The 23,187-nt window shown below is 54.4% G+C and overlaps 2 protein-coding genes and 1 pseudogene across 6 annotated transcripts in view; 2 read left to right on the top strand and 1 right to left on the bottom strand.

The window, feature by feature from the left end:
• GTF3C5 (general transcription factor IIIC subunit 5) overlaps window positions 1-937 on the top strand; it is a 28,421-nt gene extending 27,484 nt beyond the window's left edge. For all 3 annotated transcript variants that reach the window (XM_055270550.2, XM_055270549.2, XM_055270551.2), the window contains one exon: window positions 248-937. In XM_055270550.2, the coding sequence (XP_055126525.1) occupies window positions 248-414 (167 nt within the window). In that variant the 3' untranslated portion in view covers window positions 415-937. The remainder of the gene's footprint in view (window positions 1-247) is intronic.
• On the bottom strand, window positions 463-3,813 carry LOC129478452 (uncharacterized; annotated as a pseudogene).
• On the top strand, window positions 1,036-14,762 carry CEL (carboxyl ester lipase). 3 transcript variants are annotated; one of them, XM_063635732.1, is made up of 12 exons: window positions 1,036-3,416; window positions 3,927-4,306; window positions 6,963-7,113; window positions 7,199-7,321; window positions 7,599-7,796; window positions 9,123-9,253; window positions 9,431-9,538; window positions 9,709-9,826; window positions 11,279-11,465; window positions 11,663-11,866; window positions 13,064-13,261; window positions 13,591-14,762. In XM_063635732.1, the coding sequence occupies exons 2-12, from the start codon at window positions 4,160-4,162 to the stop codon at window positions 14,663-14,665; spliced, it is 2,640 nt and encodes an 879-aa protein (XP_063491802.1). In that variant the 5' UTR covers window positions 1,036-3,416; window positions 3,927-4,159; the 3' UTR covers window positions 14,666-14,762. The 3 variants fall into 3 exon arrangements, with proteins under 3 accessions (XP_063491802.1, XP_063491803.1, XP_055126523.1); XM_055270548.2 differs by lacking the exons at window positions 1,036-3,416; window positions 3,927-4,306 and adding an exon at window positions 4,352-4,549 and having other exon boundaries at window positions 13,591-14,269; window positions 14,567-14,762; XM_063635733.1 differs by lacking the exon at window positions 11,663-11,866 and having other exon boundaries at window positions 1,036-4,306.
• The last annotated feature ends 8,425 nt before the right edge of the window (window positions 14,763-23,187 follow it).

The raw sequence follows: 23,187 nt of genomic DNA, 5'->3' as shown, positions 1-23,187 counted from the left end.
TCCCAGAGAAAATGGCATGTTCACTCTCGAGGGTCCATGGGCCCTTGAAGCTGCTCATGGCCCCCGTGCTGCCCGTCAAACTACAGCTTCCCTGGGGGCCTCCACCCCATACTCACCCACCAGCTTCTTCAGAGCTCGAGCTCAGACCCTCATAGTAGTAAACAGGCTCCCCAGAGCCTGGTGGCCTTTCTGGGGCCACCCGGCAGCCTGCATGGGACACCCATGGCCTTGTCTCCTCCGGCCCCAGCTCTCTTTTCCAGCTCAGCCAAGGCTGACGGCGGGAAAGAGCAGCTGACGTACGATTCTGGGGAAGACGAGGAGGAGGATGAGGAGGAGGAAGAGGAGGAGGAGGACTTCAAGCCATCCGACGGCAGTGAAAACGAGATGGAGACAGAGATTCTGGACTATGTGTGACAGAGCCCAAGGCTGGGCCTTCCTGACCCGGCCAGACTAGTGTCTGGCCTAATGGGAGAGCCAGGGCTCCCCATTGCCATGCACAGTGCCCGGAATGGCCCTAGAAGGCCCTCCGAGGAGAGCTGGAGTCCCATCAAAGGGTGCAGCTGACCCTGGCACTGGCTGTGACATGCTGCTTGGTGCTGCCTCTGGTCCTGAGGGCTTAGGGACATCCCCAAAGGGTATGCCCTGGCACTACTACCCATGAACCAGCCCAGCATCCAGCCAGTGAGTGGGCACCCAGTGCCTCTCGGGATGAGACCAGTAAATGCCGGAGGTGGAGCTGGGCAGCTGCAGAGCCCCAGGCCACAGGCCAGTCACGCTTGGCTCTCATCACTGTGGTGGTGGAGATAGTGTGCGGAGCCTGGCCCATGGTCTCAGGTGGCAAGAAGTGCCTTTAGCTCTGGATCCTAACCGTTTGGCACAGCTTTGGCCACAGCCAGGCCCCTCTGGAATTGTCCTTATTAAACCAGTTTCCCGAGAAGTCTTGGTTTCTCAGTGTGAATGTTGGAGCTGCAGGGGAGTCTTCTTGTTGCCTTGGGGCTTGGGCCCCCTTTGTCCCTTCATATATTCCTTCATTCATTCCTTCATTCATTCAGTGACATGCTGGCAGTGCTGGCCTGTGCCCCTCACGTGGTCGGGTTGGGTGAGGGCAGCTAGGAGGACTCCAGGCCTGGTGTCAGTTCTTCTCTAAATGAATACCTTCTTGACAGAGTCATGGGAAATGGGCCCTGCTGTCCCATGGCTGCCCAGTGTGAAACTAGTGGGTCCTGAGCCCACCGAGCCTGCCTGCCTGGCCCTGCTCCCCATGTTGCCCTTGGCTGAGGCACCTCTTATGTCTCCCCAAGTCGGCAGCAGCACTCCCAACCCGTGTGCTTGCCGAGTATTTGTTGAAGAAACAAAGTCATTTGTCCTAGAGGATGGCCCCGTTCTGGATTGGCCAGTTGCTTCTGTGTGGTGCTGAATCTGCTCCTCTCTCCCCTGTATTTCCTGGGGACAGGTGGAGGCTCAGCCAGATTCAGGTTCAAGGTGTCTTCCTAGGCTGCATCGGTCTGCATGCATGGGATGTCTGCTGGGCCCCTTTGTTGACACTAGGATTGACCAGCAGGTTTAGGTTTCGTCAGCCTGATGCGTTGCTCTTTTATCTAAAAGGTTTTTAGGTTTCTGTGGTTTTTTGTTTCATTTGTGGGTTTTTTTTTTTTTTTTTTTTTTTTTTTTGAGATGGTCTTGCTCTGTCGCCCAGGTTGGAGTACAGTGATGCAATCAGGGCTCACTGCAGCCTCAACCTCCTGGGCTTGGGTGATCCTTCCACCTCAGCCTCCTGAGTAGCTGGAACTACAGGTTATGTACCGCCATGCCCAGATAATTTTTTAACTTTTTGTAGAGATGAGGTCTCACTAATGTCCAGGCTGGGCTCAAGGGATCCTCCCGCCTCAGCCTTCCGAAGTACTGGGATTACAGGTGTGAGCCACTGCGTCCAACCTATTTAATGGCTTTTGAACAGCTGTTGATAATTGCCTGGACCTACTACTTCCTTAAGGGTGTAAAATGGTGATTTTTTGAATTCTATCATTCCCTCTGCATTTAGTAGCTGGAATCCTATAAAGGAATCTTCCTCATCGTCTATTTGATTACCCTGAAATACTATTTTCAAAGAAAAGAAGGGAAAATGCCTGCTTTCACCTCTAACAGTTTTCAGAACAATGAGTTAGTGCCCTGGCAAGGGCCAGTGACAGGGCAGGAGGGGGTGGAGAGTGTTTCCTGGGCTGCCTGGTGAACTCAGGTCTGTCAATGGCAGGCTTGCTTTTTCATGCCCAGCTTGTCTTCTTTGCCTAGAGGCGGCCTCAGGTTGACCTCTGTAGTCCTTTGACACAAGCCTTGGGTCTTGGGCACCTTCCTTACTTGCAACTACCAGTATGCTGCAGGCTCCAGCCCCTCCCTGGCATTTCCTGTTGCGGACCCGGCCCAACCATCTCCCCAGGGTGCACTCGGTGTGAATACGGTGTTTAGAGACCCCAATCTGGTCACCAGGCATGGTGCTTGCTCCTGGGATTTCCTTACTGCTAGGGCTTTGGAAGAGACAGAGCCAGGATATAAGGTTTTTCGTTGTTTTTTTTTTTTTTTTTGCCAATTTAAAAAAAATAAAGTATGAGGCTGGGCATGGTGGCTCATGCCTGTAATCCCAGCACTTTGGGAAGCTGAGGCGGGCAGATCCCTTGAGCTCAGGCATTTGAGACCGGCCTGGCCAACATGGTGAAACCCCGTCTCTACTAAAAATACAAAAATCGGCTAGGTGTGATGGCGCACGCCTGTAATCCCAGCTACTTCAGAGGCTAAAGCAGGAGGATCCCTTGAACCCAGGAGTTGAAGACTGCAGTGAGCTATGATTGTGCCACTGCACTCTAGCCTGGGTGACAGTCAGACCCTGTCTCCAAAAAAAAAAAAAAAAAAAAAAAAAAAAAAAAAAAAAAAAAAAAAAACCACCTCTGTGATAGTGACATGTCAATGTGGATTCATCAAGTGTTAACAGCTGTACCCCCTGGTGGGGGATGTTGATAATGGGGGAGACTGGGGTGGGGTGAAGACATACGGGAAATCTCTGTAACCTTCCTCTAATTTTGCTGTGAACCTAAAGCTGCTCTAAAAATGTACATAAATATAAACTGGGGCCTTCTTTTCCCTCTGCCCTGCCCCAGCCCTCTCCCCCACCTCCTTCCTCTCCCTGCTGCCTCCCCTCTGCCCTCCCCTTTCCTCCTTAGCCACTGTAAATAACACTGCAGCAAAGGCCTGAGGCAAATGCCTTGGCTCTGGGGCGCCCCAGCCGCCTGCAGGCCCCTTATTTCCTGTGGCCAAGCTCCTCCTCCCACCCTCCCGGCCTTTCCCCAGCCTCCCTCGACCACTAGGCCTGAATTGCTGGGCACCGGCTGTGGTCGACAGACAGAGGGACAGACATGGCTCTGCAGGTGCACTCGGTCCCTGGCACCGGCCCCAGGGGTGGCAGAACGGGGGTGGGGTTGGTGTGGGAAGCACAGGCTCCACGTCTCCTGGGGGGCTGTTGGGTGGGAAGGCTCTGGCTGCCCTCGCCCTGTCCCCATCACTGCAGAGGGCTGTGCGGTGGCTGGAGCTGCCACTGAGTGTCTTGGTGAGGGTGACCTCACACTGGCTGAGCTTCTTAAAGGCTCCATCTGAAGACTTTGTTCATGGTGTTCTTTCACTTCTCAGAGCCTGTCCTGGCTCCAGGAGTAACAGGTGTTCACAGAGATTATGAGTAGCCTCCTCCTCCTCCTCCACAACCTCACATGACCTCCCTTTCCTCCCGCTGGCCTCTTTCCCTCCCCTTCTGTCACTCTGCCTGGGCATGCCCCAGGGCCTTGGCTGGGCCCTTTCTTTCCTCAGGGAAACCCACATGGTTGGGCTAGATGCCTCCATACCCCCCCACCCACACCCCCTGAGCCTCTAGTCCTCCCTCCCAGGACACATCAGGCTGGATGGTGACATCTCCCCACCCTTGAATGAGACTGCTTTGTGCTGCTCTGGGATTTGCACCCAGCTTGGACTGCCCGCTCCACGGGCCCCAGGAAAAGCTCGTACAGATAAGGTCAGCCACATGGGTGGGGGGCCTGCAGCATGCTGCCCTCGCTGTCCCAGAAGTCACGTGCTCGGTCCCCTCTAAAGCCCCTTTGGGGACCTAGGGGACAAGCAGGGCATGGAGACATGGAGACAAAGTATGCCCTTTTCTCTGACAGTGACACCAAGCCCTGTGAACAAACCAGAAGGCAGGGCACTGTGCACCCTGCCGGGCCCCGCCACCCCCCTTCTCACCCGCCACCTTGCCACCTGCCTCTTCTCCCAGGTAAGCGGTAACCTGCACAGGTGCACTGTGGGTTTTGGGAAAACTGGATCTCCTTGCACCTGAGGGGGTAGAGGGGAGGGAGTGCCTGAGAGCTCATGAACAAGCATGTGGCCTTGGATCCGGCTCCATAAATACCCAAGGCCCAGAGGGAAGGCCACCCAGAGGCTGACGCACACCATGGGGCGCCTGCAACTGGTTGTCTTGGGCCTCACCTGCTGCTGGGCAGTGGCGAGTGCCGCGAAGGTAAGAGCCCAGCAGAGGGGCAGGTCCTGCTGCTCTCCCACTCAATCAGGAAGTTTCTCAGCCTGGAAACTTCAGGCCAGGCTGAGAAAGAGAGCCCAGCACAGCCCCGCAGCAGATCCTGGGCACTCAACGCTCATTTCTGTGGGGACAGGTGCCAGGTAGAACGCAGGATGCCCAATTCCATTTGAATTTCAGATAAACTGCCAAGAACTGCTGTGTAAGTATGTCCCATACAATATTTGAAACAAATTTATATGGGCTGGGTGCGGTGGCTCACACCTGTAATCCCAGCACTTTGGGAGGCCCAGGTGGGTGGATCACTTGAGGTCAGGAGTTGGAGACCAGCCTGGCCAACATGGTGAAACCCTATCTCTACTAAAAATACAAATATTAATCGGGCGTGGCGGTGGGTGCCTGTAATCCCAGCTACTCGGGAGGCTGAGGCAGGAGAACCGCTTGAACCTGGGAGGTGGAGGTTGCGGTGAGCTGAGATCACGCCACTGCACTCCAGCCTGGGTGACAGAGCGAGACTCTGTCTCAAAAAATATAAAAGAAAAAGAAAAAAATGAAACATACTAAAAAACAATTCACTGTTTACCTGAAATTCAAATGTAATTGGGCTTCTTGAATTTGCATTTGCTAAGCCTGGTGATCCCATCTACCAACCTCTCTGATGGCGACCTTGTTCCCATTTTACAGAAGGGGAAACGGGCCCAGGGGCAGGGAGTGTGGAGAGCAGGCAGACGGGGTGGAGAGAGGCAGGCAGGCAGTTTGCCCAGCATCGCACAGCTGCCACCTCCTATTCCTGTGCAGGAACTTGAAAGCCGGGCTATTCCACACCCGGGTCCGTGTCCCTCTAGAAAGAGAGCCGGCAGGCAGGGGCTCTCTCGAGGCATCCATAAATTCCGCCCTCTCTGCCTGTGAAGGAGAAGCCACAGCAACCCCAAGCCCCACAGGAAGCTGGAGGGAAGGAGCCAGAAGCAACACATGCAGGCATCATGGGCATCCTGGTGTCGGTGCCCGGCCCAGTCCCTTCCCCCAGCAGGAGTCACACTGGGGACCCCAGATCCCAACCATGCTGTTCTGCTGCCTGCTGTGTCTCAGGCCCTGGGGACTCCTCTCTCCACCTCTGCTGCCTGCTCTCCACACTCCCTGGCCCTGGGACCTGGAGGTTTGGGCAGTGGTCCTGGGCTCCTGACTCAAAGGAGAGGTCACTCTTCCTGGGCGAGCTCTTCTTGGGGTGCTGAGAGGCCTTTGGCAGGTCAACACAACCCCTCCCCATTCTCCCACCCTGAGGCCCTCAGGCCAGTCTCAACTGCACAGGGATCACGCCACTGGCACAAGGAGACGCAGACACCTCGCAGGGGATGCCCATGATGTCTGCATGTGTTGCTTCTGGCTCCTTCCCTCCAGTTCCAACTGCCACACTCTCCCACACCAGTGTGGCAGGGGACCCATCACCCTAGACTTCAGAGGGCTGCCGGGACCCTGGCTGGGCCTGGGGGTGTAGGGCCACCCTGCCCTTCCCCACCTGGAACCTGGCATAGGTGACAGCCAGCAAGCAACGACCTGCTCCCACCATGCACCACGGGAAGGGGGAACTGCTGCCCAAGATGGACAGGAGGTGGCACTGGGGCAGATAGCTGCCTCTCAACAGGGTGGCTTCAAGCCCAAAAGCTGCCCAGCCTCAGTTCCGTCGGGGACAGAGGGTGGATGAGCAACAACCTCCAGGCCCCTCGTGGGGGTGGACAGCTTGGTGCACAGAGGCAGTTTTCATGGCACAGGGAAGCGTGGCGGGGGTGGGGGGGTGGTCCCTAGGGGGTTCTTTATCAGCAGGGGGCACAGGAACCGTGGGGACTTGGGCATGGGGCCATCGACTTTGTGCCCAGCCAGCTAGGCCCTGTGCAGGGAGATGGGAGGAGGGAAAAGCAGGCCCCACCCCTCAGAAAGGAGGAAGGTTGATGTGAAACATCCCGGGTACACTGAGCGTTGGGTACGCTCCTGCTGGGAGCTGGACAGGCCTCCCATGTGAGGGCAAACAGGCCGACAGGAGACACGGCTGTCGCTCATCTTCCACGTGGGGAAACAGGATCGGAGTCAACCTGGGCGGCCATAGCCAGAACCCAAACCTCCATCCCACCTCTTGGCCAGCTTCCCTAGTGGGAACACTGGTTGAACCAGTTTCCTCTAAGATTCTGGGAGCAGGACACCCCCAGTGATAAGGAGAGGAACAGGAATCCTAAAGCCCTGAGCATTGCGGGGTAGGGGGTGCTGTCTGGGTCTCCTGTGCAGAGCTGTCCTGCTTTGAAGCTGCCTTTGCCTCTGGGCACGCGGAGTCGGCTTGCCTTGCCCTCTCCGGATTCAGGCCGATGGGGCCTGAGCCCCCCTGACCCTGCCCGTGTCTCCCTCGCAGCTGGGCGCCGTGTACACAGAAGGTGGGTTCGTGGAAGGCATCAATAAGAAGCTCGGCCTCCTGGGTGACTCTGTGGACATCTTCAAGGGCATCCCCTTCGCGGCTCCCACCAAGGCCCTGGAAAATCCTCAGCCACACCCCGGCTGGCAAGGTGGGAGTAGGTGGTGCCGGACTGGCCCTGCGCTGGGGCGGGTGAGGGCAGCTGTCTTCCTCATGCCAACTCCTGCCACCTGCAGGGACCCTGAAGGCCAAGAACTTCGAGAAGAGATGCCTGCAGGCCACCATCACCCAGGACAGCACCTACGGGGATGAAGACTGCCTGTACCTCAACATCTGGGTGCCCCAGGACAGGAAGCAAGGTCTGCCTCCCCCCTACTCCCCAAGGGAACCTCCCATGCAGCCAGAGCCCCGGATCTACTCCTGGCTTGAGTCTGGGGGCTGCAAAGCTGAACTTCCATGAAATCCCACAGAGACGGGGAGGGGAGCGCCCACTGCCGTTACCCAGCCTGGGGCAGGGCAGCGCCTTGGAGCACCTCCCTGTCTTGGCCGCAGGCACTTGCTGCACAGGGACAGGGGACCAGCTGGGGAGAGGGCCAGGCGGGGCGTCTGGGGTCACCAGCCGCTCCCCCATCTCAGTCTCCCGGGACCTGCCCGTTATGATCTGGATCTATGGAGGCGCCTTCCTCATGGGGTCCGGCCACGGGGCCAACTTCCTCAACAACTACCTGTATGACGGCGAGGAGATCGCCACACGCGGAAACGTCATTGTGGTCACCTTCAACTACCGTGTCGGTCCCCTTGGGTTCCTCAGCACTGGGGACGCCAACCTGCCAGGTGCGTGTGTGCCTTCGGCCCTGAGGTGGGGCGACCAGCGTGCTGAGCCCAGCCGGGAGGTTTTCCTCAGCGCCCCTCACCCCAAACAACCAGTGGCGGTCCACAGAAAGACCCGGAAGCTGGAGTAGAATCATGAGATGCAGGAGGCCCTTGGTAGCCGTAGTAAAATAAAAGATGCTGCAGAGGCCAGGAGAGGTGGCTCCTGCCTGTAATCCCAGCACTTTAGGAGGCCCACACAGGTGGGTCACTTGAGCGCAGAAGTTCAAGACCAGCCTGAAAATCACAGGGAGACCCCCATCTCTACAAAAAAATTAAAAGTTAGCTGGGGACTGGGCGCGGTGGCTCACCCCTGTAATCCCAGCACGTTGGGAGCCCAAGGTGGGTAGGTCACCTGAGGTCAGGAGTTTGAGACCAGCCTGACTAAAATGTTGAAACCTCTTCTCTACTAAAAATACAAAATTAGCCTGGCGTGGTGGCGCTTGCCTGTAATCCCAGCTACTCGGGAGGCTGAGGCAGAAGAATCGCTTGAACTCAGGAGGCGGAGGTTGTGGTGAGCCGAGATCATGCCACTGCACTCCAGCCTGGAGAACAAGAGCAAAACTGTCTCAAAAAAAAAAAAAAAAAAAAAATTAGCCAGGCGTGGTATCTCATTCCTCTGTTCTCAGCTACCTGGGAGGCAGAGGCAGAAGGATCGCTTGAGCCCAGGGGTTCAAAGCTGCAGTAAGCCGTGGTCGTGCCACTGCACTCCAGCCTGGGCGACAGAGTGAAGCCCCATCTCAAAAATAAGAGGCTGTGGGACAGGCGGACAGGCAGACAGGCTGAGGCTCAGAGAGAAACCAGGAGAGCAGAGCCGAGTGAGAGAGAACAATACCTTGAGGCAGAGACAGCTGTGGACGCAGAAGTGGCAGGACACAGACAAGAGGGCCTGGGCAGGGGCAGGAGAGGTGCATGGGCCTGACCATCCTGCTCCCCACAAACACCACCCCCTCCAGCACCTCACCAACCCAACCTCCTGGGGACCCACCCCCTTTAGCACCCCACCCGACTGAACCTCCTGGGGACCCACCCCATACAGCACCGCACCCGACTCAGCCTCCTGGGGACCCACCCACTCCAGCAACCAACGCAACCTAGTCTCCTGGGGACCCACCCCCTCCAGCACCCTACCCGACCCAGCTTCTTAGGGACCCACCATTTGCCAACTGGGGCTCTGCCATGGCCCCAACTCTGTTGAGGGCATTTCTGCCCCACCCATGCTGATCTCCCCTCCTGGAGGCCAGGCCTGGGCCACCGGTCTCTAGCACCGCCCCCCTGCCCCGCCACCAGGTAACTATGGCCTTCGGGATCAGCACATGGCCATTGCTTGGGTGAAGAGGAATATCGCGGCCTTCGGGGGGGACCCCAACAACATCACGCTCTTTGGGGAGTCTGCTGGAGGTGCCAGTGTCTCTCTGCAGGTCTGGGGATCCCCGTGGGGAGGGCCTGCCCCAAAGGTTGAGAGGAAGCTCAAACGGGAAGGGGAGGGTGGGAGGAGGAGCGTGGAGCTGGGGCTGTGGTGCTGGGGTGTCCTCATCCCAGCGTGGGGTGGGCGGAGTGGGGAGTGGCCTTGGTGACGGGATTTCTGGGTCTCGTAGACCCTCTCCCCCTACAACAAGGGCCTCATCCGGCGAGCCGTCAGCCAGAGCGGCGTGGCCCTGAGTCCCTGGGTCATCCAGAAAAACCCACTCTTCTGGGCCAAAAAGGTAAACGGAGGAGGGCAGGGCAGGGCTGGGCAGGGCGGGGGCGGAATTAATACCCGGGTGGGGGCCGTCCACATTTCCATTCTTTATCCTGGACCCCGTCCTTGCCTTCAAATGGTTCTGAGCCCTGAGCTCTGGCCTCACCTACCTGCTGGCCTTGCTCCTGCCCCCAGGTGGCTGAGAAGGTGGGTTGCCCTGTGGATGATACCGCCAGGATGGCCCAGTGTCTGAAGATTACTGATCCCCGAGCCCTGACGCTGGCCTATAAGGTGCCGCTGACGGGCCTGGAGTGTGAGTAGCTGCTCCGGTTGGCGCATGGGGTCTCAAGGTGGGGGTTGGGGGGGTATTGCCAGGAAGTACTCTGGAGAAGAGAGGAAGGTGCCAGAGCTGCGGTCTGGTCCTGTCGCCAACTAGCTGGTGTCTCCCCTCGAAGGCCCCAGCTGTAAGGGAGAGGGGGAGCCATTTCTTCTTTTTTTTTGAGATGGAGTCTCACTGTTGCCCAGGCTGGAGTGCAGTGTCGCGATCTCAGCTCACTGCAACCTCCGCCTCCTGGGTTCAAGTGATTCTCCTGACTCAGCCTCCCATGTAGCTGGGACTACAGGCACATGCCACCATGCCCAGATAATTGTTTTCTGTGTTTAGTAGGGATGGGGTTTCACCGTGTTAGCTAGGATGGTCTCGGTCTCGGGACCTCGTGATCCGCCCACCTCGGCCTCCCAAAGTGCTGGAATTACAGGTGTGAGCCACTGCGCCCAGCCCCTTCTTTATTCTTATCTCCCATGAGTTACAGACTCCCCTTTGAGAAGCTGATGAACATTTGGGGCCCCCTCCCCCACCTCATGTATTCATATGCAGTCATTTGCGTACAATTTTAGGGAGATTCATAGACCTCAGACCAAGAGCCTTTGTGCTAGATAACCGTTCATTCATTCATTCAGCAAACATTTACTGAACTGCAGCACTGGAGCCTCCAGCTCCACTATACTGTACCCCGGGAAGTCCTGGGGACCGCTTCCACAAACACCTCTGCGTGTCAGCCTTACCAGCTTGCTAGGCTAAGGCTGTCCCTCGCTCATTCTTCTATGGCAACGTGCCATGAAGCCAAGTCATCTGCACGTTTACCTGACGTGAGCTCAACTGCACGGGCTGGACAAGCCCAAACAAAGCAAGCCCCACGGCCCCGCTGGAAGCAAAGCCTGCTGTGCTGGGCCCCGTGACAGCTGGGCCCCGCCTGCCTCAGCAGCCACTGGGTCCTCTACGGGCTCATCCAGGGGTCTGGAGTACGATGCAGACCTCGCACCATTTTTGGCTGATGGACTGGAACCCAGCCCTGAGAGAGGGAGCTCCTTTCTCCATCAGTTCCCTCAGCGGCTTCTAAGTTTCCTCCTTCCTGATTCAGGCCCAGCAAAGAGAGAGGAGAGGGAGGGGCTGCAACTGAAGAGGACAGATCTGGCCCTAGACAGTGGCTCTCAGCCTGGGGACGTGTGGCAGGCCTGGAGACATTTGTGATTGTCACGGCTGGGGAGGGGGTGCTCCTGGCACCTCGTGGGTCGAGGCCGGGGATGCTCTAAACATCCTGCAGAGCACAGGATGCCCCCGATGGTGCAGAATCAACCCTGCCCCAAGTGCCCATAGATCAGAGAAGGGAGGACGTAGCCAATTCCAGCCCTGAGAGGCAAGGGGCAGCTCAGGGGGAAACTGGAAGGTACAAGAACCTGCTAACCTGCTGGCTCTCCCACCCAGACCCCATGCTGCACTATGCGGGCTTCATCCCTGTCATTGATGGAGACTTCATCCCCGATGACCCCATCAACCTGTACGCCAACGCCGCCGACATCGACTATATAGCAGGCACCAACGACATGGACGGCCACATCTTCGCCAGCATCGACATGCCTGCCATCAACAAGGACAAGAAGGAAGTCACGGAGTAAGCAGGGGGCACAGGACTCAGTGGCGACCCGAGCGGGAGGGCCGCCGGGAAAGCACTGTTGAGGGGGCCAGCCTGGAGGAGGAAGGCACTGAGTGGAGGATTGGGAGTGAGGAAGTTAGCACCAGTCGGGGTGAGTACGCACACACCCTCCTGTTGGCACAGGCTGAGTGTCAGTGCCTACCTGATTCCCCCAGGGAGGACTTCTACAAGCTGGTCAGTGGGTTCACAACCACCAAGGGGTTCAGAGGTGCCAAGACTACCTTTGATGTCTACACTGAGTCCTGGGCCCAGGACCCATCCCAGGAGAATAAGAAGAAGACTGTGGTGGACTTTGAGACCGATGTCCTCTTCCTGATGCCCACCGAGATTGCCCTAGCCCAGCACAGAGCTAACGCCAAGTGAGGATCTGGGCAGTGGGTGGCTTCTGGGGGCCTTCCTGGGGTGCTGCACCTTCCAGCTGAGGCCTCGCTGTGGGTGGCTCTCAGGTGTCTGGGTTGTCTGGGAAAGTGGTGCTTGAGTCCCCACCTGTGCCTGCCTGATCCACTTTGCTAAGGCCTGGCAAGACTTGAGGGCCTCTTTTTACCTCCCAGCCTATAGGGGGTTACAAACCCTATGATCCTCTGCCCTGCTCGGCCCTGCACCCCATGGGCCTTCCCACTGGAGAGTTCTTGAGCTACCTTCCATCCCCCATGCTATGTGCATTGAGAGAACACTGGACAATGGTTTCTATCCACTGACTCTTAATGGGCCTCAACTTTGCCCATAATTTCAGCCCACCACCACATTAAAAATCTTCATGTAATGATAGCCAATTATAATAAAAAATAAGGCCAGACACGTGGCTCATGCCTATAATCCCAGCACATTGGGAGGTCAAGGTGGGAGAATCACTTGAGGTCAGGAGTTTGAGACCAGTCTGGCCAACATGGCAAAACCCCATCTCTACTAAAAATACAAAAATTATCCAGGCATGGTGGTGCACACCTATAATCCTTGCTACTCAGGAGGCTGAGGCAGCAAAATTGATTGACCCAGGGAGGTGGAGGTTGCAGTGAGCCGAGATTACGCCACTGCACTCCAGCAGGGGCAACAGAGTGCGACTATGTCTCGAATAAATAAGTAAATAATAAAAATAAAAAATAAGTTAGGAATACGAAAAAGATAGGAAAACAAAAGTATACCTAGAAGTCTAGGATGAAAGCTTTGCAGCAACTAAGCAGTACGTTTAGCTGTGAGCCTCCTTTCAGTCAAGGCAAAAAGGGAAACAGTTGAGAGCCTATACCTTGTCCAATCTAATCGAAGAATGCACATTCACTTGGAGAGCAAAATGTTTCTTGATACTGAATTCTAGAAGGAAGGTGCCTCACAATGTTTTGTGGAGGTGAAGTATAAATTCAAGTGAAATCGTGGAACCCATGAATCCATGAATTTGGTTCTCAGCTTTCCCTTCCCTGGGTGGAAGAAGCCCCATCTCTTCATGGGAATTCCCCAGACACTTCCCTGCTGGCTGCCCGGGACCTCCCTCCAAGTCCGGTCTCTGGGCTAATGGGTCCCCAGTGAGCACCCTGCCTACTTGGGTGGTCTCTCCCCTCCAGGAGTGCCAAGACCTACACCTACCTGTTTTCCCATCCATCTCGGATGCCCGTCTACCCCAAATGGGTGGGGGCCGACCATGCAGATGACATTCAGTACGTTTTCGGGAAGCCCTTCGCCACCCCCACGGGCTACCGGCCCCAAGACAGGACAGTCTCTAAGGCCATGATCGCCTACTGGACCAACTTTGCCAAAACAGGGTAAGGCGTGGATTGAGTGCAGGGCGGAGGGCGGCAGCCGAGAAGGGCCTCCCACCACGAGGCCCTGTTCCCTCACTTGCCAGTGGAGGGACTTTGGGCCAGTCACTTAACCTCCCCGTGCGTCGGAATCCATGTGTGTTTATGGGATAAGAGCTACTGGCAGAGCCCCAAGCCCGTGCACGTGCACAGCCAGTGCCCAGTATGCAGCGAGGGGCATGGTACCCAGGGCCAGCTCAGAGGGCGGGGATGGCTCAGGCGTGCAGGTGCAGAGCAGGGCTTCAGCCCCCAGGGAGTCCCCAGCCCCCGCACAGCCTCTTCTCACTCTGCAGGGACCCCAACATGGGCCACTCGGCTGTGCCCACACACTGGGAACCCTATACTACGGAAAACGGCGGCTACCTGGAGATCACCAAGAAGATGGACAGCAGCTCCATGAAGCAGAGCCTGAGAATCAACTTCCTGCGCTACTGGACCCTCACCTATCTGGCGCTGCCCACAGTGACCGACCAGGAGGCCACCCCCGTGCCCCCCACGGGTGACTCCGGGGCCGCCCCCGTGCCCCCCACGGGTGACTCCGGGGCCGCCCCCGTGCCCCCCACGGGTGACTCCGGGGCCCCCCCCGTGCCCCCCACGGGTGACTCCGGGGCCCCCCCCGTGCCGCCCACGGGTGACTCCGGGGCCCCCCCCGTGCCGCCCACGGGTGACTCCGGGGCCCCCCCCGTGCCCCCCACGGGTGACTCCGGGGCCGCCCCCGTGCCCCCGACGGGTGACTCCGGGGCCGCCCCCGTGCCGCCCACGGGTGACTCCGGGGCCCCCCCCGTGCCGCCCACGGGTGACTCCGGGGCCCCCCCCGTGCCCCCCACGGGTGACTCCGGGGCCGCCCCCGTGCCCCCCACGGGTGACTCCGGGGCCCCCCCCGTGCCGCCCACGGGTGACTCCGGGGCCCCCCCCGTGCCGCCCACGGGTGACTCCGGGGCCCCCCCCGTGCCCCCCACGGGTGACTCCGGGGCCGCCCCCGTGCCCCCCACGGGTGACTCCGGGGCCGCCCCCGTGCCGCCCACGGGTGACTCCGGGGCCCCCCCCGTGCCCCCCACGGGTGACTCCGGGGCCCCCCCCGTGCCCCCCACGGGTGACTCCGGGGCCGCCCCCGTGCCCCCCACGGGTGACTCGGAGGCTGCCCCTGTGCCCCCAACGGGTGACTCTGAGGCTGCCCCTGTGCCCCCCACGGGTGACTCGGAGGCTGCCCCTGTGCCCCCCACGGGTGACTCGGAGGCTGCCCCTGTGCCCCCCACGGGTGACTCGGAGGCTGCCCCTGTGCCCCCCACGGGTGACTCTGAGGCCGCCCCTGTGCCCCCCACAGATGACTCCAAGGAAGCTCAGATGCCTGCAGTCATTAGTTTCTAGTGTCCCATGAACCTTGGTCTCAAGAGGCCTCAAGAGTAGGACCCCAGGGGCTCCCCTCCCGTCTTGAGCTCTTCCTGAATAAAACCTCATTTCCCTGTCGGCGGCTTTCTTTGCTCCCAGGCTAAGCTGCAGGATCTGCCTGTCAATGGCAAGCTTGCTTTTTCATGCCCAGCTCGTCTATCTTTGGCCAGAGGCGGCCTCAGGTTAACCTCTGTAGTCCTTTGACACAACCCTTGGGTTTTGGGCACCTTCCTTTCTTGCAGCCACCATGATGGTGCAGGCTCCAGCCCCTCCCTGGCATTTCCTGCCATGGACCCGGCCCAACCATCTCCCCAGGGTACACTCCTTCGTCTGTGTGAATATGGTGTTTAGAGACCCCAATCTGGTCACCAGGGGTGGTGCTTGGTCCTGGGATTTCTTTACTGCTAGGGCTTTGGAAGAGACAGAGCCAGGAAATAAGTATTTTTTTTTTTAACCAGTAAAAAAAATATATATATATGAGGCCGGGCACAGTGGTTCACACCTGTAGTCCCAGCACTTTGGGAGGCCGAGGCAGGAAGATCACTTGAGGTCAGGAGTTGGAGACTAGCCTGGCCAACATGGTGAAACCCCATCTCTACTAAAAATACAAAAAATTAGCCAGGTGTGGTGGTGTGCACCTGAGGTCCCAGCTGAGGCAGGAGAATCGCTTGAGCCCGGGAGGTAGAAGCTGCAGTGAGCCGAGATCGCACCACTGCACTCGAGGCTGCGCAACAGAGCAAGTCACCTCTCAAATAATAATAATGAAAGTATGAATTCATACAGGTATTTCCCAGTTGTAAGATTGTCAGGTTTTACTTCTTTGATTTTACACTTGTTTCTTTCTCTGCCTATGCTGAAAGTCTGGGTTCGACAGCACCAGCATAATTGATGTTCTTTTTCCTATAGCATGCATATGCTAGTTTTGAAATATAAGATAGAGGCTGGGTGCAGTGGCTCACGCCTGTAATCCCAGCACTTTGGGAGGCCAAGGCGGGCGGATCACGAGGTCAGGAGATTGAGCCCATCCTGGCTAACACGATGAAACCCCATCTCTACTAAAAAATACAAAAAAAAGCCAGGCGCGGTGGCGGGCGCCTGTAGTCCCAGCTACTCGGGAGGCTGAGGCAGGAGAATGGCGGGAACCCGGGAGGCGGAGCTTGCAGTGAGCTGAGATCGCGCCACTGCACTCCAGGCTGGGTGACAGAGCAAGACTCTGTCTCAAAAAAAAAAGAAATATAAGATACTGCAATAAATCATATAAGTTATATTTAAAGTACATGAATTTAAATAACATTATAAATTATATAAAGTAATATATGATAAAATATTTAGACTACTAAGGATCATTTAAGATTGGTTTGCTCATTCTCCTTAAATTATCCCACAGAATAAACAATTGTGCCTCCAGGTCCCTTAAGTAACTCTATGGTTAAGCCATCTACCGATACACAGTTAGAACTTTGAGGTTTTTTTAGTCATGCAGATGTAGACACTGACCTAAGACTTTTTGTTTTTTACTTTGAGACTTGAGTTTCACTCATCACCCAGGCTGGGGTGCAATGGCATGATCTTAGCTCACTGCAACCTCTGCCTCCTGGGTTCAAGCTATTCTCCTGCCTCAGATTCCTCAGTAGCTGGGCCTACAGGCATGCGCCACTACACTCGGCTGATTTTTTTTGACTTTTAGTAGAGACAGTTTCACCATTTCGGCCAGGCTGATCTTGAACTCCTGACCTCAGGTGATCTGCCCGCCTCAGCCTCCCAATGTGCTGGGATTACAGGCATGAGCCACTGTGCTCAGCCCCTACCTAGGACTTTTAAGCGGATGTTTCTCTGTCTGAAAACAAAGCTTAAGTGTTCCTTTTAGAGCAACCTGTAAACAGTTAATTGTAGACCCTGATATTTGTTGTGCCATGAACTTCTCATCCATAGTTTTGCTGAGTGAAAGTATTGGTGGGAAATGGGAAATTCAGAGAGGCAGGCACGGGTCCAGGCCACACAGCTGGAGAGCGGCAGCATTGGTTGGGACCTGTGTTGGATTTGCAATTCTGCCTTGTGTGATGTAACCTGGACTTCATTAAAATTAAAAATTTATGCTCTGCAAAGACACTATTAGGAAAACAAAGACAAGCCACAGACTGGGAAAACATTAGCAAAAGACAGGAGTTGGAGACTATCCTGGCCAACATGGTGAAACCCCATCTCTACTAAAAATACAAAAAATTAGCCAGGTGTGGTGGTGTGCACCTGAGGTCCCAGCTGAGGCAGGAGAATCGCTTGAGCCCGGGAGGTAGAGGCTGCAGTGAGCCGAGATCGCACCACTGCACTCGAAGCACTGTTATCCAAAAATACACAAAGAGCTTTTAACACTCAATAAATTTAAAAAAAACCTGATTCCACAATGGGTCAAAGGCAGACACCTCACCAGAGAAGCTATACGGGTGGCAAATAAGCATCTGAAAAGTTAACCTAGGTTGGGTGCAGTGGCTCACACCTGGAATCCCATCACGTGCGGAGGCCAAGGCAGGAGGATCTCTTGAGCCTAGTTAATTCAAGACCAGCCCGGACAGCATAGCAAGACGCCATCTGTATTTTTTTCAAAAAGATACCCACATCGTATGTTGTCAGGAAAATGCAAATTTAAACAGTGAGCTACCACTGCATACTTGTAAGAATGGCCAAAATCCAGAAAATTGGCCAAACACCAAATGCTGATGAGGACGTGGAGCAACCAGAACTCTCATTCAGTGCTGTTGGGAATAACAAGTGGTACAGTCACTTTGGAAGACGGTTTGGCAGTTTCCCAAAAAATAATGCCTATTTCTTCCATGTGATCCAGCACTCTGATTCCTTAGGATTTGCCCAACCTGCAAACAGGTGTTTATAGCTGTAAACCAAAAATAAAACTTCAAGCCCGGCAACTGACTGAATGGAACGCCCTCTCGGCCAGGGGAACCCAAAGGAACCTGAAGGTTCAGGCCATGATGGGCAGTAGGGGTTGGACGTGCCTCATTGTACTGTCTTCCCTTTGGAATTCAGGCACAGCTGACCAGCTTTAAGACAGAGACCTTAAGACTGACAGAACAGACTCTGTAGAAATAAGATATCAAATTCCAACCTGACTGTAGTATAGCATCACATGACAGATAGCAGGTCATGAAAGAAATTGAAATATTTTACCCCAAAATGTATTTCTTTGACATATTTTGGAATGGCCCTGCACAGCTATCTCTTGTGGAGGAAATTTGCATTCTGTGGAGAATTTCCTTCCCTTACCAGGTCATTTCTGAGGAGTCCAGCACCTTTTAGAGGTCTGAGAGGAAACATTTGCCATCTATTGTCTCTAAGGGAAGCCATCTATGAGACTTCATCTACATAACAAAAATCTTGGGCCAGGCACGGTGGCTCATGCCTGCAATCCCAGCACTTTGGGAGGCCGAGGTGGGCAGAGCACCTGAGGTCGGGAGTTTGAGACCAGCCTGACCAACATGGAGAAACCCCAACTCTTCTAAAAATACAAAAATTTAGCTGGGCGTGGTGGTGCATGCCTGTAATCCCAGCTATTCAGGGGGTGGAGGTAGGAGAATTGCTTGAACCCGGGAGGTGGAGGTTGCAGTGAGCAGAGATCATGCCATTGCACTCAGCCTGAGCAACAAGAGTGAAACTCTGTCTCTAAAAAAAAGAAAGAAGAAAGAAAGAAAGAAAAGACAAAGAAAAAGAAAGAAAAAGAAAGAAATAAAGATGAAAGAAAGAAAGAAAAAGAAAGAAAGAAAAAAAGAGAAAGAAAGAAAAGAAAGAAAGAGAAAGAGAACCTTGGTCTTCACAACCTTTTAACTTAACCAAGACTCTCCTTTCTATTGATTCCAGAGTTTTTGATAATAACTTTTTCAACCAATTGCTAATTAGAAAATCTTTGAATTCACCTATGATTTGTAAGCCATCCCAAACCCTCTCACATTACGGATTTATGTCTTATGTCCCCCTGAAATGTATAAACCCAAGCCGTAACTCAACTGCCTTGGGCACATGTTCTCAGGAACTCTTGACGCCATGCCTCTGGTTATAGTCAATCACATTTGGCTCAGGATAAATCTCTTCAAATATTTTACAGTTTGGGTTTTTTGGTCAACATAGCAGATGTTTATAGTAGCTTTATCCGTAATTGCCACAACCTGGAGGTAACCAAGATGTCCTTCAGCAGGTGAATGGATGCAATACATCCAGACAATGGAATTTTTTTCAGGTCTAATGTTGCGGGACGCAGAGGACCAGAAAGACCAGTACAGGTGAATACAGGAGGATATTTATTTTAAGGTATGCACCGGCTCAGTGGATTCACATCCAAAAAGGTGAGCCTTGAACAAAGACAGAGTGGGGTTTTTATAAGCAGGCTTACAAAAGCAAAACAAAGGCAGTCAATCATAGAGTGCATAACTTGTGGCCTTGCCTAGCTGGTGGCCTTGTAGCTGTGTCAAAAGAAAAACAAGAACTGGCTAAATACAAACATTTGTAAAACATAGTCATGCTTCAGAGGCCAGGGAAAGGAGTAACAGTAAAGGAATTTGTCTTTCTCTCTGTTTTTCCTCAACCTTGCTCTGGAGGTGGGGGGCTGTCTGGAGCCCATTCCTTTGGCCTTGGCTTTTTGGACAGCGTTATCTTACAACTGTCCTTGAAGTGAGCTGCTAAGCAGAGGAAAACTTGTTTCTTTTTCTTTTTAGCCCTCACTACATTTTTCCCTGCTTCGAGACCTTTTATAAAAGAAGTTTAATAGAAGACCTCACTATTACTTAATTCTGCGTGAAGAGACAAGTTTTCTTCTTTGGGCAAAGGTTGATATTTATGCAGAGCCATCAGCTGAGTGGTAGTTTGCCTAGCTACTATCGCCTCTATAGCTGATTGAATGCTTCTAGCAAGGAGAGGTAAGAGACAAAGGAGTATTAGGCAACTTCCTAGTACAGCCAGAACTACTCCTATTAACGTCTTGAACCCTCCGAAAAATGAAAACTAGTCTCCAAAGAGAGAATCTGGAGGCCACCCTTTCCAAGTTGGAACTGGAACATGGGCGAATTTTCTCATTCTTGCAGTTATTTCTATAATTGCTTTTCCATTGTCACCAGTTTCCGAGCAGCAATTAGTTCGATTGAACTTTCCACATCCTCTTCCTTCCTGGGCGAGGAGGTAGTCTAAAGCTAATCTATTTTGATAGATAGCATTCCTCATTTTTGTAGATTGCTGGGCTAATAGATCTAAAGCCCTTGCTGTTTCATTAGTGATGATCTCAAGCACTATCTGTAAACCTAGGATGCAGTTAAGCATGTGAATAGGAGAACAGTTACCCCATGAGCCGTCTTCCCCCCAGGTAGCTGGCCCACAGTAGTGAATTATTCTCTCAGGGGGCCACTCATCATCTTTCCAGTCCCCTATGGCTATGTCTTTCTTTATGCTCCTATATCTCTGTTCTCATCATAGACAGGATACTCTAAGTCTTCTCCTTGTCTTAGAGGGATTAAGAAGACGGCCTAATTGTTCCAAGTACACAGGCCCCTGTCCATTTGGCTGGTAACTGTCGGTAGGCCCACGGCCCACAGATCCGAGACCAGAGGGTGCTTGCCAAGTATTTGGAGCTTCAAGCTGATACCAGGTATGGTTTAGAGAAGAGAAGATAAACGGGAGAATGGATTTGAATGAGGTGGTTTGGGACTATCTTTGCCGCGCCATAAAGTTTTTCCTAATTTTTTAACATTTTTGCTGTCCCAAACATGTTAATTCCCCTACTGGGTCTGTAGAAGTTTTTCCCTAGCGAGCAATACAGTATTTCCCGATAATAGAAGTTTTTAAGAGCCAGATGCTTGAAATTGTGGGAGTCAGTTTGCAGGAAGAGTCAGTCAGAGTAAAGTTATCTTGAGGCATTAACTCTTTTGCTTCCCAAGGCCATTGGCCTCCCATGTTAGTCCCTCCACAAACATAACATGAGGAGATGCCCAGTCTGCCAGCAATGTTTTCAGCCATCTGAGCAAACAGGTTTTTGGCTAAAGGGGGAGGCTCAGCAACTTTTGATTTATATGCTCATAGAATGACTTAAAGACTTGGAATTCCCTTCCTTCCTTCCTTCCTTCCTTCCTTCCTTCCTTCCTTCCTTCCTTCCTTCCTTCCTCTTTCTTTCTTTCTTTCTTTCTTTCTTTCTTTCTTTCTTTCTTTCTTTCTTTCTTTCTTTCTTTCTTTCTTTCTTTCTTTCTTTCTTTCTTTTTCTTTTTTTTTTTTCCCTCCCTCTGGGGCCCACGCTGCAATCTACTCGGCTTGCTGCTCCCCGCGCCGCGGACTGCCTGGGACTGCCGTCGCGCTCCTTTCGCTGCAGGCACGCGTTCTCCATGTTGGCCACGCTGGTCGCCAGCTCCTACCGCCGAGTACTCTGCCCGCCTCCGCCTCCCGAGGTGCTGGGACTGCAGACGGAGTCTCGCTCACCCGGTATTCGGTGTTGCCCGGGCTGGAGTGCGGTGGCGTGGTCTGGCCTCGCGGCAGCCTCCGCCTCCCAGCCGCCTGCCTTGGCCTACCAGGGTGCTGGGATTGCAGCCCCTGCCCGGCTGCCGCCCGGTCTGGGAAGTGGGGAGCGTCTGTGCCTGGCCACCCATCGTCTGGGAAGTGAGGAGCGCCTCTGCCCGGCCACCCATCGTCTGGGAAGTGAGGAGCGCCTCTGCCCGGCCGCCCCGTCTGGGAAGTGGGGAGCGCCTCTGCCCGGCCACCCATTGTCTGGGAAGTGAGGAGCGCCTCTGCCCGGCCGCCCCGTCTGGGAAGTGAGGAGCGCCTCTGCCTGGCCGCCCCGTCTGGGAGGTGAGGAGCGCCTCTGCCCGGCCACCCATCGTCTGGGAAGTGAGGAGCGCCTCTGCCCGGCCGCCCCGTCCGGGAAGAAGTGAGGAGCGCCTCTGCCCGGCCACCTATCGTCTGGGAGGTGAGGAGCACCTCTGCCCGGCCGCCCCATCTGGGAGGAAGTGAGGAGCGCCTCTGCCCGGCCGCCTCGCCTGGGAAGAAGTGAGGAGCGCCTCTGCCCTGCCGCCCCATCTGGGAAGAAGTGAGGAGCGCCTCTGCCCGGCCACCCCGTCCGGGAAGAAGTGAGGAGCGCCTCTGCCTGGCCGCCCATCGTCTGGGAAGTGAGGAGCGCCTCTGCCCGGCCACCCATCGTCTGGGAAGTGAGGAGCGCCTCTGCCCGGCCACCCATCGCCTGGGAAGTGAGGAGCGCCTCTGCCCGGCCACCTATCGTCTGGGAAGAAGTGAGGAGCGTCTCTGCCCGGCCGCTCCGTCTGGGAGGTCTACCACGGAGGCCAGAAGCAATGTGGGGGCTGGACGTGGTGGCTCACGCCTGTGGGCCCGGCACTCTGGGGGGCGAGGCGGGTTGATCACTTCGGGCTAGGAGTTCGGGACCAGTCTGGCCAACTTGGCGAAACATGAAAAATACAACAGACAAACCAACCAACCAAAAAAAAAAAAAAAAAGACTTGGAATTGCCGCTGGGATGACTTCTTGGTTGGAGTCCTCTTTATAATATACAAATTTACTTTTGTATATTATAAAATTTACTTTTGCATATTATAAAATTTACTTTTGTATATTTGTATAATATACAAATTTATTTTTGGCTGCTGCTTTGTAATGCCGCGGAGTGACCTGTAGTCCATACAGGTAGATCTGGCTCTAAGATAGCGAGATTTACAGGATTGCAAGTGCTTGACTTACAATCCGATTTTGTTGGCACTTTGATGAGCAATATTGGCTTTAGGCTCTGTGATGATCGGTCAGTGAACTGTGTTGTGCAGTTCCAGCAAGCTATTGCTAGGGTCTTGGAGAGGCAAACAGGATGTGCACGTACACTTTTGTACTGGCAGTTTGTATAGTACCCTGTAGGACCAGAGATTGCGAGATAGGTTGGGTTCATGGATCTCAACTGACAAATATCGGCTATAGACCCCCCTGGGGGAGACAGGATTGGGTTTGACTTATAAGACTTCCTTTCTTTGACTCAATATGAACCTCAAACCATGTCCTAGGTAAAGACTTAGGGTCATAGCATATATAAGGCTGGCCATTTCCTGGGTCACAAATTGAATAGGTGATCTGATTGTCAGTACAAGTTCCTAGGTGAGTCCCTGTACACTCCTAGTAAGTATAGTATAATACAGTCTTAGTTATACTGTTTCCTGACCATGTAGTGTGTGTACAATGGGGACACCTTTCTAAGGGTGCTTCTTTTAGCATGGTCAAGGAGGGTAATAACAGCAAAACAATGTACAGCATATTCATATCCAGCAAGGACAGAAGAGGGCCTTGCCTGGGGGAGGAGATTGAGCACAGCGACAGAACAATAGCACCGCAGTTAGTAATATAAGGAAAACGACTAGTCCTAAGATTTCTAACCACATTTACTTGCTTGACGAGTCCTCAAGCTTCGGCCGTGCGTAGACTAGTCAGCTTCGGGTGTGTGACTAGAGCGGGGCTTGTCTCCTTAAGCT

Source organism: Symphalangus syndactylus, chromosome 3 (assembly GCF_028878055.3).
Source record: "Symphalangus syndactylus isolate Jambi chromosome 3, NHGRI_mSymSyn1-v2.1_pri, whole genome shotgun sequence".
NCBI lineage: Eukaryota > Metazoa > Chordata > Mammalia > Primates > Hylobatidae > Symphalangus > Symphalangus syndactylus.
This window is presented reverse-complemented; position numbering and strand designations above follow the sequence as displayed.